Here is a 16767-nt window from a genome sequence, read left to right on the forward strand (position 1 = left end):
GTCTTCATATAGTCTTCCCTCTGCATGTATGAGGACCTGAATCTTTTCTTATAATAACACAAGACATATTATATTATGGCCTACCCTAGAGTCCACATTTTAATTTAATTACTTCTTTAATTATTTACTAACTTCTCCAAATACAGTCACATTCTGAGACACAGGGGGTTAGGCCTTTAATATATGAAGTGAGGGTGCATTCAACTCATAACAGGAGGTATCTGTGTATTGTGTCATGTTTGTCATTAGAGGCAAAATGGATAGATGATTTCCCTGTCACACTCTTCTCCACAGATTAGTATAATGCATACCACAAAATAGTGTCCTTTGTTTAGACTTTGATGCTTAGCATTACAGAGTGGACCAAAAGAACTAAAGGGAAGAGATACTGAAAACCAAAATATACAGCAGGAAGGAATCTGTGTGCTTCCTGAGTAACATGACTGACTGTTACTTGATGAAGAGTCCTATCACAATCCCCGCAGTGAAAGGCTGGGATTCTGTCCTGGTTTCAAGTCTCCACAAAAATCACTAGCCAGAAGTTCTGGTGGTCTTCACCTCATCACCCCTGAAGATTTGATATGACAGATTTATTTTGTATCTTGAGATTGCATTACACACTCATTCCTCTGTGACTTAAATGAGGACATTGAGGTCCAGTGGATAATGCTAAGCTCTCTTCAGCCTGTAGATGGATAGGGGAAATTACGATTGGCTCTGCATGATTGGAGACTGTGATGATAGCATGATTTATGACCAGCATTGCCAATGTGGCTATTATTCAGTATTATGTTATAAATACACTGAGAAATACACTCATGTCACATCACAAGCCAATGTCATCTGAGCAGCTTGATGATATTATGACCCAGGACTCAGCAAAGTATTTCATTAAGGAGACAGGTGGAATGTGAGACATAAATGCAGGGATCAAAGAAGCAACAAAATTGGCTTCTTGCTGCCTAATACATGACCTATCGGTTAGAAAGACCATCTCCACTCAACTGCACGTTTTTGTATTTTGCCACAGCAGTGCCATCTTTCCTTACCACTGGAATTTCTGGCCCTTCTGGGCTTCCTTTCTGCACATATTTCATAGCTCAGAAAGCATCTTAAATACAGATAGAGATATCTTGGTCAGAAAGTCAACCCAAGTTTGTTTGCTGCCCAGTGCATGTCACCAGGCCACGGGGATTTATGTCTTGTTTTGTTTTTAATAGAACTTTCTCTAGACTCCTGATCTTTCCAGATCTGTGGCAATCTGGATCCTGTTTTCTCTTCCCCAGATGTACTTTCAGTTGTTGCCTTTTTTCAATCAATTTCCAGATGTCATTTCTTATTCATTTTATTTCCAGCACATTTTATCCTTTCCTGAACTTTTGCATAATTCTCTCCCATGACACCTTCCTGCGCCTCCTCCACTCCATTCAGATGAATTCCAGAAATCTGCTGCAATTACACCAAATTCAGTTGGCTTTTCCATGCCCCAACTGAATGTGCCCCAGCTCTGAAAGAGAAAGGAATGATTAGTCTGCAGGAGGAACTCCCTTGAATGAGCTCCCAGCTGATAGCCAAATGCTGTTGAGGTCCGAGGTCCAGGCTGACTATTTTCTAAAAAGTCTCTATAGAGAGGAAGAATGTTCACTGGTGCCCTGAAGTCCAAACCACAATTTGTTTTAGAATTTTTTTAAAAAAATCATCTCTTTGTGTAAATATCAATCCAGTAAGCCAGAAATGTTTTTTAAATTATCTGAAACAATACAAAAATTGTAAAAAGGTCTTGACTTTCTGTAATACTTCCTGCATTTGGCACTATTTGGAAATGAGATCTTTCACATAAATTAATTCTTTAGACAGTTAAAACATGTCGTAAGGCCCCAAATTGTTGCAAATATTAACTATTTTTACATAAATCTTTCTAGAATGCATTATATTTTAGGATATATGCATCAGTATACATATATTTATGTATACTGATCATAATCTAATGTTTTCCTAATGATTCAGGGTCAAGGTTATGAATATCAGTAGCCATGTCCTGAGGTTTATGAGATGTTAGTTTGCTTTCCTTTACATCAAGATTTCTCAACTAGGCATTATTGTGATTTGGGTCTGGATAATCCTTTGTTGTAGGAGTATGGCCTGTGCATTTTGGAGGCTTAGCAGCATCCTTGGCCTGTACCCACTAGTGCTAGTGGCACCACCTCCTCAGTGGCGACAACCAGTAATGTCTAAGAGCAACAATGTGTACCACCAATGCATTTTCTCAGCATTGTATGGGAAGCCCTAGTCAATACAATAGAAAAGAAAAAGAAGGGAAGGTAAAAAGATAGGAAAGAGAAAAAGCACTAGCTTTATTTGCAAAAGACACGACTATATACATAAAAACTTCAAAGTAATCTGCAAACTATTAGAATTAATAAGTGAATTTAGAGCATCACTAATATCAAAATCAATATACAAAGATTAATTGCATTTCTATGACCTAACAAAAAGACAACTGGAAACTGAAATTTTAAAAAAATACTGTATATAATCTCATAAAAAATAAAATAACTAGAAATGAATTTAACAAAAGATGTATATGAGCAATATATACTGAAAACTACAAAATATTAAAGGGAAAGTAAAGAAGACCTAAATAAACTGAGACATGGAACATGTTAATGGATTGGAAGAATTCAAGATTATTAAGATTTGATTCTCCTCAAACTTTTCTATAGATCCAGTGACATTCAAAATCAAATCCCAGGCAAGAATTGATCCCATAATTCTGGGATAGGGAACAATTTTTAAATAAGACACAAAAATCCACAAAGAAAAATACTGATAAACTAGACCTTATTAAAATCAAAAGGGCAGCCTGGGTGGCTCAGTGGTTTAGCGCCACCTTCAGCCCAGGGTGTGATCCTGGAGACTGGGGATCCAGTCCCATGTTGGGCTCCCTGCATGGAGCCTGCTTCTCCCTCTGCCTGTGTCTCTGGCTCTCTCTCTGTGTCTCTCATGAATAAATAAATAAAATCGTTTAAAAAAATAAAATAAAATCAAGAACTTCTGTTCTGAGAAGACACCCTTGGAAGTATGAAAGATAAGCTAAGGACATTGGGTGATGTGTATTAAGGAGGGCACATGATGTGATGAGCACTGGGTGTTACAGGCAACTGATAAATTATTGAACACTACATCTGAAACTAATGATACATGTTGGCAAACTGAATTTAAATTAAAAGAAAGAGATGATGTACAGAATATATTAAACACACACACACACACAAAATCCCTAACATATCAATAAGAAAGAAAAGATAGCCCAAAGACTTGAAAAAGAATGGCACAAAAGAGTATATACAGACAATAAAAGGATATTCAACTTCATTAGCCATTAGACCCAAATTATAAAACACAATAAAGATACCACTATGCACCCACAAGAAAGGCTCAATAAAAAATACTGACAGTACCAGATGTTAGCATGAATGTAAAACCACCAAAATTTTCATACATTTCTGGTGGGAGTTTAAATAAGTACAATGTCATTGGAAAATTGTTTGATGGTATCTACTAAAGTTAAACAAACATATATCCACCCAATGACCCTACAATCCACTCTTACTTATATGTAGAACAGAAATATGGAAATCTTTCCCAAAAAGACAAAAACAAAAATGGATATAAGGATGTGAGAATATTGATCATAGTAGTAGCATTCATAACAGCTGGAAATTGGAAACACCCAAATGTCAGTTAACCAGAGAACAAATTGTGGTATACTCATTGAGAAGAATGAGAAAGAAAGATCATTGCCACACATACCATGAATTTCACACACATAATACTGGGCAAAAGATGACCTTAAAAATACATACTATATCTATTTATTCTACTTATATAAAATTAACGAAAATACAAATTTAATCTGTGACAGCAGAAGTCAAGATAGTGGTTACCTTGAAGGCAGTTTTTATTGGAAGAAGGCACAAGTGGATTTCTGGTGTGCTGGTAATTTCTGATTTCTTGATCTAGGTGGGTGATAACATGGGTGTGTTCTTTTTGTAAAAATTCATCATTATATACCCAAGATCGGTACACATTTTTGTATGATGTATACTTCAATTAAAAAATCACTCAACGGGGATGCTGGGTGCACTATAAACTTCTCCCTCTGCCTCTCTCTCTCTCTCTCTGTGTCTCTCATGAATGAATAAACTAAAAGATCTTTAAAAAATCACTCAAAAGGAAAAATCAGTAAGTGTAAGTCTGATGAGAGTTTTAGAAAATAGGATGATATACAAGTACATCATGGAGTACAGATGAAGTCAGGGCAGGTGTCTTCAAGGACATAATATTTAAATTGAACTATAGGAATTAACCAGGGAAGGGTATGTGGTGTGTGAGGAGTCATAATGAGGAGACTTCTCCAGGGAACAAACAATTTGAACAAAATCCTGGAAGCATAAAAAAAGCATAGCTTATTCAAGATATTGACAGGAGACTGCCAAGAACAAAGAGAGCTAGGGTACAAGTGACAAGCTTAGCTTCACTAAGCTGGAGACACAGATAGAGTGTGGTCTTCAAAGCCACAGTAAGAATTTTGAATTCCATCTTATGAACATAAGAAATGCATAGATGGACTTTTAGCACAGACTCATGTGACCTGGTTTATATTATGAGAAGATGGCTACCATGTGGAGAATTCATGAAAGGGAAAGAAGACTGGAGTGGAGAGACAATTTAGGAGGCTGTTGTGGTAGCACAGGTGAGAAATGACAGTGACAGGAGTCTGGTCAGAAGGAATAGAGAGAAAAAAATGTAGGATGTACTCTGATGATTGAATGTCACATGTGAAGGAAAGCCTCAAGTCAGAGAAGGCTTCCCAAGGATCTTCCCAAACAATTGGGTGGATAATGATGCCAGTTACTGAAATAAGTGATTACATGAGAGCAAGAAGATGTGTTCACTTTGGTCGTGTTGAGCCTGAGATCTCTACAGGTCACCCAGGTCTGGAGGTCTGAGGTAGACAACTGGATATATAGATCTGAAATTTAGGAGAGAGGCCTCAATAGCGTGTTAGCAGTTCTACTTTTTATTGATAACAGAATGTGCAGTAGGGTAATATTGTACCATGTTAACATTTACTTTTTTTTCCCCTCAGAATTTTACCCCATAACCATCCTCCATTCAGGCAACAAAACTTTACCATAAGACATTAATTGCATGAAAAGAACAAAAGAGTCAAATTCTAGACTTCCAAGTTAAAAGCTTTGAAGGATACCAAGGTCCAAACTTTGCACAACAAACAATAGATTCGGAAGAATACACAACCAGTTGATTAGTTTTTCTGCTCCAGGAAAGAGAAAGGGTTTGAGTGAAGGGCTGGATAAACGAGAAATAACAGACCTTGGCCTTGGGTTATTTCTCTGATAAAGAAACCTATTCCTCACCTTGTAGCTCTACCTACCCTGGGCTGAGTCTTAGGGGAGGAAGAGGAAATAACAGAAATCCCAGATATGTTAGTCAGGGGGTAAAACAGCAGAGGAAACCTTAGACTTCGTGCGGAGCCCAGGGAGGTTCACGTCCTTCAGAGTTGCCTCAGTATGGCCCAGGGAAATAAGCAGACCTGCCTCAATAGGTTGAGTTTCCACACCCTGGTAAGGCATGAGAAAATCACAGAAGTAGCTGAGAGAGATCTGAATTCTAGGGACCTTCTGGTCAATATAAGAAAAACATGACAATGATTTCAATGGATTTATGATCGAAGTATAGAGGAGGACAAGGATGTAGCAAAGAATCTTACCAAGACGCCACTCTCTTGAGCCTAATGGACTTAATGTATCATCTCTTGCTATAAAAATGCTGCATAACTATCCCAAAACACAATGATTTAAAACAACCACTTGCTTAGTTGCAGATCAGCTGGGTTTCACTGGCCTAGGTTGCTGTAACTGGGGGATGAGTTTGGCTCTACCTGTCTCTCACCATTTTCCTGGAACTAGTCAGCTAGTCTAGGCTTTTTTTTCTCTAACAGTGACAGTGGAGGCTCAAGAGTGAGCAAGTCCAACTCTTCATACATGTTTCAAGCTTTTGATCACTTTATGTTTGCCAATATCCCACTGACTAAAGCAGGTCCTAGAGTCAAGGGCTGTGGATAATCTTGTCCATAGTTGGAGGGCAATACAAAGTTACATGATAAGGGAATGGTAGGGAATGAAGGCTATTAATTCTGTCTCTGCCACATCTAAAATTAAATAATGCCCCTGAAAGAGAAGGAAGAAAAAACAATGATGGGACTGTAAAAAGCTAAAAATCTGTGATTAAAAAAAATAAAATCACATTTTTCTTGATGCTTGCACATGTAGGATTTTGTTTTTTTTGTTTGTTTGTTTGTTTTTACATATTCAAAGAACATAGTGAGGTATAAAAAAGTATTCTCTTTTTTTTGTTTTGTTTGTTTTGTTTGTTTTTACATATTCAAAGAACAGTGAGGTATAAAAAAGTATTCTCTCTTTTTTTTGTTTTTTTTTGTTTTGTTTGTTTTTACATATTCAAAGAACATAGTGAGGTATAAAAAAGTATTCTCTCTTTTTTTTTTTGTTTTTTTTTTGTTTGTCATGTAGGATTTTGAACTGAGATTCATACCCGCCGCAGACAAGAATATTAAAATAAGAGTACGAACAAAATGCGAAGGAAGTCTGGCATCTCATCCTGACATCAGAGTAACACCACAAATAACACAATGTTTGATTTGGTCTATGTTACAGAAAATGAGTAGGATTTCAAACAACTGAGGTTAAACAGAAGCACAGCATTATTAAAACTATTTTTTCAATGGCAAATATTTTTGTGGCTGCATAGAATACAGTGATTATCTTCAGACCAGACACCTGCAAACAATAGGAATCCACAGCTGTTATCTTTCTGTTTTCTCAGTGCTCATAAAGAAGGATGAGAGGAGCATGGTCTGCATCCTGAAGGCAGGAACTGTGCAAGAAGAAAATGTCAAGGTAGGAGTAGGTATGGGAGGTCTGGGATGGGTAATTCCATCCAAAGTAAAAAGCAGAGAGAAGACATAAGGGAAGCAGAGAGAAGCCAGTAAAGCTGGACAAGGATTAGAGAAAATCACAGGAGGACCCATTTAACCCTAATTTCTGTGGTTTTTCTGATGAAGATGTGGTGTTAATGGTTTCAGAGTTAATCAGAGAGCCATGTGTCTTCAATCTCAGATATAAACCAGATGAAAACAGACATCCATCCCACTTAAGTGGTATTTTAGTGACACAAAGGCTGAAAGAGAAAAAAAAGAAAAGATTTGCATAGTAATGACTCGATCATTGCTTTAAAGCTGCATGGTATTTTCAGAGACCCTAACAACCACCAAATCAAGAATTCAAACCACACCTTGGGAAGTCTGGGCTTCCTTTTGTTAAGAACAAAAACTGGAGATCTCTGAGGTCCTCTAACCACGGAATATCTGCCATGTGGACCTACACCCACCTAGGATATTGCCAAAACCCCAAGAAAGTACCATGACTAAGATCCGTGTCTTTCCCTGGGTACTATTTCCACAGAGAGCTTCTTATGTCTCTTCCCTGACATTTCACAAAAGAGAGAAAAAGGAAAGGAAAAAATATGCCTGAGAAAAGGCCAAGTGTGAAGAAGAATTTGATTTCAGCATCCCATTTAAAAATCTCTACTTACTTCCTCAATCCATATGAGGCTTATTGTCAAACCAACACCATGAAAAGAATCCAGCTTCTGTTTCTATGAAACACTATGCCATGAGCAGATTAGACAGATAAATAATAACTATAGCTAATAATCAGTAAATTCCTAACGTGTCAGACACAGTACTAGGAATTTTACATATAAAACCCGTGAGATCCTGACAATGATTTAATGAAGCTGGTACTTTTATTACCCCATTCAATAGGTAGGAAGGCTAAGGCACAAAGAGATTATGTTACTTTCCCAAGGTCAACACACTAAGAAAGTGGCAAAGCCATGATTCACGCTGGAATCAGCAGTCTGATTTCAAGGCTCATATGACTTAAGCACTATGTATACGGACTCTTAAAGAAAACATTGGAAATAACACCCTCTTACATTACACTTTTCCAGAGACTAGAAAAAGAACATTTTCCAACTTATCTCATAAGACCAAAATATTCTTCGCTCTGAACTGAGAAGAATATTACAAAAAAGGAAAATTATCAGCCAATCTCTCTTGGGAAGATAGAAACAAAGCATACTATACAAAATATTAGCATCTGATTTCAGAGAATTCTTAAGAAAAAGACAATCAAATGGAAAAATGGGATTTCATAGAAGTAATCCAAATGGTAAGTAAACATATATTTTTTTTAAATGTTCAACATCATTAGTCATCAGGGAAGGGCAAATTAAAGCCATGGCATATCCACCAGATTTAATAAAATGAAAAAGATGATAATATCAGAAGTTGATGAGGATGTAAAATAAGAGGAACTCTCACACACTATTGATGAGAGCAAAAATTGGTACACTTTGAAGAAGAGTCTAGAAGCATCTGCCACAAGTGAACATTTATATACTCTGTGGCCCAGAAATTCTACTCCTACGTATATACTCAAAAGAAACTTATATATGGACACAAAAAGACACAAACAAAAATGTGCATAGCATCCTTATTCATTTAGGATACAATCTAAATATCTATTAACAGTGAAGATAAATAAATTGTGTTATATTTATACCATGAGGTGATATACAGCAGTGAAAATGAAATACTGCTGTTCACAATGACTTGAATGAATCTCACAACTTATAATATTGACCAAAAGAAGCCAGACACAAAGCATATACTTTATGATTCCATTTATATATTGTTTTAAAACAGGCGAAACAAATCTATGGTGATAGAAGGCAGAACACCACCTACATCTGAGAGGAAGCTGCAGTGACTGCAGAAAAAGAAAGGTGCCAGGAATGCTTCATTTCTTGACCTGGTCATTGGTCACATGAGAGTATTCACTTGGTGTTTCAGGTATAGTTTGAGAAGGAGCACCTTGGTGACAGATGTGGGCCAATCCAAATTCATGGTCTACAATAAGTGAACATGGTTCAACCAGATGAGAAAGACAATAAGCAGAATTGATTGCAATATCAACTACACATTCATTGCTTCACTCTTTGAGTATCTAAAATATGCCTGGAAAAATGCTAAGTCCTTCAGTCAAGAAGATGAAAAGACAAACTTCCTGTCAGCAAATTGTTTACAACCTAACTGAAAGAGATGTATAAAAATAATCGATTTCAAACCATAGTGTGCAATCATGGAATGGTGCAAACTGTTCTGAGAGTTTAGGGAAACCAGGGAAGGATTTCCAGAGGTGGCAAACTTCAACCTCAAAAGGGTTTTGCAGGTGAAAGGGCTGGATGGAGGGTGTAGAGGGAGAGGGTCTGGGAGAAGTATTTGCCTGAGAATTGACAGCATTTGCAAAGAGAGCACAGAGAGACAGTACTGTGAATATTAGGGACATTGGGTATGTAGACATGGCTAGAGCTTAAAATGCAAGATCGAGAACAGGTGAAGGTGGGCAGGTAAATCTTTTACTCTATCTTGGATATCTATCCTGTGGCACATGGGAGCTACTGAAGAATTTGTATTTACTCTAGTGTGAAGGATAAATGGGAGGAAGGTAAAACTGAAGACTAGAAGATTAGGTAGGAGGTTTTTGCTGAAATTCAGATGTATGTGTCAGGTTTACCACAGTAATACACAATCCAAAATCCTAGCGGCATACAACAACAAATACTCATTTCCTCCAAAACCTTTGTATCTTACAACAACAGACTCAGGGGTCTGTTGGTCAGCTGTAGGTTGGTATTAATTCAGCTGGGCTGTGCAGGACCGAGTGTGGCTTGGCTCCAGACATGGCAGATCATGTGTGCTCCGTGGGTCTTCCACATTGGGACACAAGATGAAGGAGCAATGACTTCTGTGGGCCACGCTCTTCTATTGATGGATGACAGGCATGCAGGGGAGGTGGGTAGGAATGTGTGATGTCCCCTAAAGCCCCTGCTCAGAGATAGCAAACTATCCCTGCTGCCCACACTACACCAGCCAAAGTCACATGGCCAACCTCAGGTACAGGACACAGTAGGATTCTCTACCCATAGGGTAAAAGGGGACAGTAAATATTTGCTGAACATATTAACTCAACCTACCGCACCAAGAAAAGATTATGAATACCTAAACCAAGGTAGGCAGAGTAGGAATGGACAAGAGGGAGTCAGGAAAGCTGAAACACCCCATAACCAGAGTCTGGGGGCTGGAACGAGGTGGGATGGGCAGGGATGAACCTTGTCAGGACACTAAGAAACTAGATCAGAACCTTTAACTCAGGTAGTGTCTGACTGGCACAGGGAAGTCAATCTAAATCAATTCACTGATTTGAAAATTTTAGGCAAGATGAGAAATACAAGAATAAACCTCTCAGAAAAGGAGCTAATGGAAGAGAAGATTGCAATGAATGGGGGGAGCAGAGTAGTGACAATATCAAACTGGTCTCAGTTCTGTGGCAATGGGGATCTTGGGAGCTCTCGAAAGGTGGCCCCCAAAGAGAAAATGACAGAACTGATGTGGGAGGAAAGAGAGAGGGGAGAATTTAAGATAAGTCCCAGTTTTCTAGTCTAAGGAACTGGGAGGACACTGGTACTGTCTGCTGACTCAGTAACACAAAAGGAGAGAGGGTTTCAGAGAGAAGATGGTTACATTCAGTTGGGTTTGGTTTCTAGATCTGAGCCCTCTAGGTGGCCATACCTAGGGGACAGTTGTCTAAACCTCCCTTGTGCCTTTCATCTGTTTTCATATTTGAAACTACCCCCCCCCAACCTAGCCAACGTCTTAAACGCTCCTCCTGATCATTTACATTTCTGTGCTTCCTTTCTTTGAGCTGCTTGCATCTAGGATTAGCATGCCTCATTCAACCTTGATCATTTATGTTATACCCACATCCCACCCCCACCCACCCAGTAATCGTGTGGCCTAAACTATAAATTCCATGAGGTCAAGACTTTGTGTGTCTTTAATATCTCCTATGGAACTTAGCACAGTGATAGGCAAAAACCTAAATTAAAAAACTAAAAAATGAATTTTAAAAAAACCCTGAAAATTGTGTGATGATTAACTACCTCAGTGAAGAATAATAATCAATGACTATCATCCTAAATAATGATGTGGTGTCACTGTAAAGATCATTTTAAAAGGTATCTCTTTTTATTTGGAGAGTGCATCTTACAAATTTTCTTTAAAATGGCATCTTTTTTTACCTAGCTTCAACATTTAAGGTGATTCTTATTTTTTAAGCATTTATCTCCTGGTGTATATCTGCATGATTGTATCTTGTTCAAGAAATACTGTTACAGGGCAGCCCTGGTGGCTCAGTGGTTTAGTGCCACCTTCAGCCCAGGGCGTGATCCTGGAGACCTGGGATTGAGTCCGACGTCGGGCTCCCTGCATGGAGCCTGCTTCTCCCTCTGCCTGCATCTCTGCCTCTCTCTCTCTCTCTCTCTCTCTCTCTCTCTGTTTCTCATGAATTAATAAATAAATAAAATCTTAAAAAAAAAAAGAAATACTGTTACAATTTTAACTTTGATACGTTAAGTGGCAAATGAAAAGTCAGCCTCCTGTAAAAATTAGGCCAAATAATCAACAGTATCAAGAGTTCACAATTTAGATGATCAACTATTTTGTGGTTTCTTTCCAAGAAGACACCAATCCAAAGAGATAGTACATGCTGCGAACATAAAAACACCAGTAAATGCAAAGTATTTTGGAAAGGCATGCTTATGATTCTTCACATCAAGTCAGTGTTCACTTTAGAAGAAGAGAAGAAGGGGTACCATTTCATAAGTTCACACTAACACCACTTTTTGTTTTGGGGGCAAGAGTAGAAGACAGGTCTCTAACTTCCAGACCAGAGCTCTAAGACCCACTCCTAACTAGTGGCTGCATCCCAGTAGGGTAAGAATAAAAGATATAGTTGGAGCAGCTAAAATTTAAAGGAATGTTTTAAAATATTTTAGTTCTTCTTTTAAAGGTAGGCTTCAAAAACCTTAATTTTGTGAGGTATTCAACAGGGACCTGGAAAACTGCCCTTAGCATTTTAACATAAATTAAAAATCATTTAAGCAGACCTCTTTTCAGCTCTTGCCAACTGCACATTCATTTTTCTGGTCAAGGGCTTTGCCGTTACAAATGAAGGGGGAAATGAAGGTATTAGAGCTTGGGCATATCAGTTTTTTAAAAAAAGGAAGTGAATGTGGATGTTGGATTAACTTCTCTCATATTCGCAATTGCATTTATCTGGGCAAAGAATGTATCCCCCCACAAGGTACTCTTGAAAACATTCTCTGAAAAATTAGGTTGCTGTGTAAAATCTGGAGTTGCTGCAAGTGGTTCTTAAAACCTCATTAGCCCTCCAGAGAGCTATGAAAGTAAAACAGCTCCAGACCTAATGAGAGCTCAGTAAACAGGTTTCCACTGCACCTGTACTGAGAGATGGGTGACCTCCAAGGAGCCTGGAAGCTTAGTTCCATTTTGAATAAGCAACCTTTAAAGTGGGGGGATGGGAAACAGGGAAATGAAGGATAAGAACCTTACTTGCTAATTCTAAACATATGTAGCCTGCACATTAGTGAGCTGAGGTGGGCAAAGGGGAAAACAAAATCTCGCTGAACTACTTTCCTCAGTGGCAGGTATACTTGTTCATTTTTCCACGGGCACCCAGCTTTGGGAGGCTCCACTTTCCTAATATGGGAACAATAGAGGGCAGTCATCACTCATGTCTGAACATGACACTTGCCATCCATGTATTCATATAGAGACAATCATCTTCTGTGAGTCTGCAAAACATCAGTCTCGCTCAGGCTTAGAGTGGAGAAAGTTATACCCACAGCCTAGTGGATTCAAAGTCACCACAGACGGTACCTCTCCCTTTCCTTCGGGGCTTCCTGCATTTCCCAAAGCCAACCAGCAGCTGAATAGAAGAGGCCAGGAGAGGTTTCTTCTCCTCCCATTTTCCCCCGTTAGTAGAACATGGCAGAGGAAAAATTGTGACAGTCAACTCACCTGCTGACCTAATTAACGATGGCCCATCTGGAGTCAAAGCAATCGGGGGTCCATTCCAGCAGCAGGAGGAAGCGGAGTTGAGAGGGACGCCACCAGTTACTGGTCATGGAACTTGACAGTCACCTGCATCAGGAAATTGCACATACACGGAACTGTAGAGAGACAGAGTATGTCCCAATGACCATGAATATAGCCAAAAGGCCTTTTTTTCCCCCACTATGCTTAAGCTAGGACTGGCTAGGAAGTAAAGCAAACCTGTGACTAGGCTATTAACTCTTTGTTATGGCTCAAGTACTTCCCAGGCAAGACCTTATTCATTAAAAATAAGCTTGAAGGGAGTAAGTTCCCCACACTTCTCTGAGTCTTGCCCCAGTAGGTTGTGAGAGAACCCAACCTACTAATTGTAGCCCCAAGTAAAACATTATAAATTTTGTCCTCTTCTAAGCCACAGGACTAAGATGTCCGATATCAGCAGTCTATCCCTGAAGAGTGCCGTCCATGCTCTTTTTGGTATTTAGCACAGGATCTACCAGAGTGTGTGTGGGTCTGTTTCAATTTGCATCAGCAAATATTTACTGAGAGTACACATTGTCCAAAATACTTTATTAGTGTTACATGGGTTATAAAGGAGGCTAAGAGATGACTCCTATTCTCAGGTCCTTGTCCTGCAGAGGAAGGGAATTAGAGATAGATTATACAGGAAGGCCAGGTAAAGTAAGAGCAGTGTCATGAGAGAAGTACCAAAATGTGAAGGAATTTTATTTATTTTTAAAGATTTTATTTATTTATTTGACAGAATGAGAGACAGAGAGGAGAGGGAGAAGCAGGGGCTCAATCCCAGAATCCGGGGATCATGACCTGAGCCAAAGGCAGATGCTTAACCAACTAAGCCACCTGGGTGCCACAAACATGAAGGAATTTTAAAGAAGGAAGGAAGCATCTGTTTCTGGAGGCCTGCAGAAAGTCTAATGAGAGGAAATGGTGATCGAGACAGCAGTGACAGATCAACAGGATTTCAACTTGCAGGGCTAAAAGGAGGAAACTGCTTGGTATGAGTACAGAAAACGAGCAGTCAGAGATTCTCTAGTTGTCCTGTTGGCTGGGGAAAAGGAGATACAAAAAGAAAAGTGAAGGCTGGGGCTGGAAAGGTAGATTCAATCAGCAGTGTTTTCTCCAGGCTCAGGGTACGAATGCCTGCAATAGTTCCTACTGGTACTTGGTATGTACTCACAGCCCTTTCAATCCTATACCCTGCTCTCATACAGCAGGATCTAGAAAGTTAAATATTATGTTTGTAAGGCTCCTATGCAGCTAAGATTTTATATACGATTTAGATTCTGTCAATGAGGGACGCCTGGGTGGGTCAGTGGTTGAGCCTTTGGCTCAGGGAGTGATCCCAGAGTTGCAGGATCGAGTCCCACATCGGGCTCCCCACATGGAGCCTGCTTCTTCCTCTGCCTGTGTCTCTGCCTCCCTCTATGTCTCTCATGAATAAATAAATAAAATCTTTAAAATAAATAAAATAAAAGATTCTGTTGGTGAGATGTACTCTTGTGAAATTTGGAAAGCAGAAGGAAGATGGAAGCCAGGTTTGTGCAACAGCAGTATCCACTGACAAGATTGAAAATTTGGAGGACATTTCAGGGAAGCTTTCAGGAGTCTATTTTTCTGAAGTCAGGTAGGGATCACTCCTCCAAAGTGAAGATAAGTCACTGCACCTTGCAAACCCTAGAATTATGAAAAAGGTGGGATTTGGTAGCCTCTTTTAGGCTTAGAGGCGATGTATGTAGGTGCCAACTTTAAGTGTGCTGTTCCTATCCACTTACCAAGAGCATAAGTTATCAATAGTCTCAGTAATGCTGCAAAACAAACTAAGCCCAAAAATTAGTGGCTGAAAATAAAACTCATTTATCATTTCTTATCAGTCAATGGAGGATTGGCTGTTCCAGCTGGGAAAACTCAGCCCTCCTCCACATGATCTCAAATCCTCCAGCAGCCTACCTAGTAGAGGATTCAGGGGAGGAAGCAGAAACACATGAGGACCTTTCCAGCTTCTTCCTGAGTCAAGTTATCTATTATCCTATTGACCAAGACAAATCTGGTAGCCCAGTCAGAGTCAGAGTAGGAAGAGACTACAAAGTTACAAGTCTAAGTATATGGATACATGCAGGCCATTAGTTGGGGGCTAGTAAAATAATGGTCTTCTAAACTGAATAAATTTTAAAGCTGCCAGTTTTGAGTAGGGCCCAGAGCAAGAGAAGGCTCTGCTACTAGTCCAGGCTGCAGTTGAAGCGGCTCTGGCTTTATGACCCAGTAAACCCAATACTATTTAAAGTGTTTACAAAAGATGCAGACACAACATGAGTCCTCCAGCAAGCCTTGAGAGGAAAATCCTAAAGTTTCTGGAGCAAGATATACCCTCTGCAATAGGTTTTTCAAGTAAGTACTAGTAGTGACTAAATGTCTGCTCTTGAAAAAGTGAGTGAGCATAAGATCTGAACGGCCAATAAAAGCTGGTGCTATCTGATACCAGAACTATAAGGTTCCCAAACTGAAGAGGCCACTGGGTACAAGCAGATACAAAAAATATGTAAGTAAGTGACTCAGGTGCCCATGGCACCCACCCCTACTACACTGCAATCTTTCTCCAAACCAATAGCCTTGCTTTATGAGGAGTTCCCTATAGCCAACATGCTGCAGAAGGAAAAAATGTCAGGCCAGTTTATAGCTTTGCAAGATATGCCAGCACCAGCTAAAACTGAACTGCTGCACAAGAAATCCCCAGTTAGACACAGCCCAGCAGAAAGACAATCAGAAAGAGAAATATATTCAATGGGCAAAAGCTCAAGCTGTGTACCCAGTTCTCCGCTTTGACTGAAAGGAGAGACAGAGAGGTGTGGGTCTATAGTGCTCCATAGGCAACAGAATATGGTTGGCCAGACAGTCATGGGTAGAAACGGAACAAAATTAGAGGACTGATTATGAGAAGGTCTAGAGAAAAGTCCTGTGCACAGACTTCAGAAATGGCAGAGAGAGGGGGAGGCCCACTTAGGAGGAGAAAACCCGTTCTGTGAACTTCAGTCAACCTCTTCTCCTACCTTCTCTAGAGCCTGCACATTCGGCATAGCATCACCTCGGCCTGATAGAGATGGAAATGATGTGCAGCTCAGCAATGTGGACTTTCTCTCACTAGGGAAGATAAAGAAAATGCTGTACTAAATGCCTTGCCGTGAGGAAACATCAGAAAACTTTTTTTTTAATGTACATTCATTCATTCTCAGGGAGATTTGAAAATATTACATCCATAAGATAAAACAGGTATGATATGAAAAATAGTCTAAAATTATTTTAGAAATAATTGGAAATTTGAGATATAACTATTGATTTAAATAATTCAAAATAGAGACTGAAGAGGGGAAATGGATATGAGTGAATATTATATAGTTTAGCTGGAAGATTGAGAGGAAAGAATATCCCCAAACACAGGGCTATGGCACAGAAAAATGGAGACATGGAAGACAGATGATAGGAATTAGGAATTTCAGAAGAAACAGAGAATAGAAGTGATTATTTAAGAATAAAAGAAGGACTGGGTGTTATATGCAACTGACAAATTATTGAACTCTACATCTGAAACTAATGATGTACTGTATGTGGGC

General features: G+C 39.2%; 1 protein-coding gene across 6 annotated transcripts in view; it reads right to left on the minus strand.

The window, feature by feature from the left end:
• ANAPC10 (anaphase promoting complex subunit 10) overlaps positions 1-16767 on the minus strand; it is a 279601-nt gene that overhangs the window by 56052 nt on the left and 206782 nt on the right. For 4 of the 6 annotated variants that reach the window (XR_013350913.1, XR_013350912.1, XR_013350911.1 and 1 more), the window contains exon 5: positions 13109-13231. Coding sequence is in view for 1 of the 6 variants with exons in the window: in XM_077846174.1 (XP_077702300.1) it covers positions 13237-13260 (24 nt within the window). In the remaining 5 variants the exon portion in view is untranslated. Of the gene's footprint in view, positions 1-855; positions 1508-13108; positions 13261-16767 lie in introns of those variants that run through there. The other 2 variants (XR_013350915.1, XM_077846174.1) reach the window with 2 other exon arrangements.

Source organism: Canis aureus, chromosome 13 (assembly GCF_053574225.1).
Source record: "Canis aureus isolate CA01 chromosome 13, VMU_Caureus_v.1.0, whole genome shotgun sequence".
NCBI classification, from domain to species: Eukaryota; Metazoa; Chordata; class Mammalia; order Carnivora; family Canidae; genus Canis; species Canis aureus.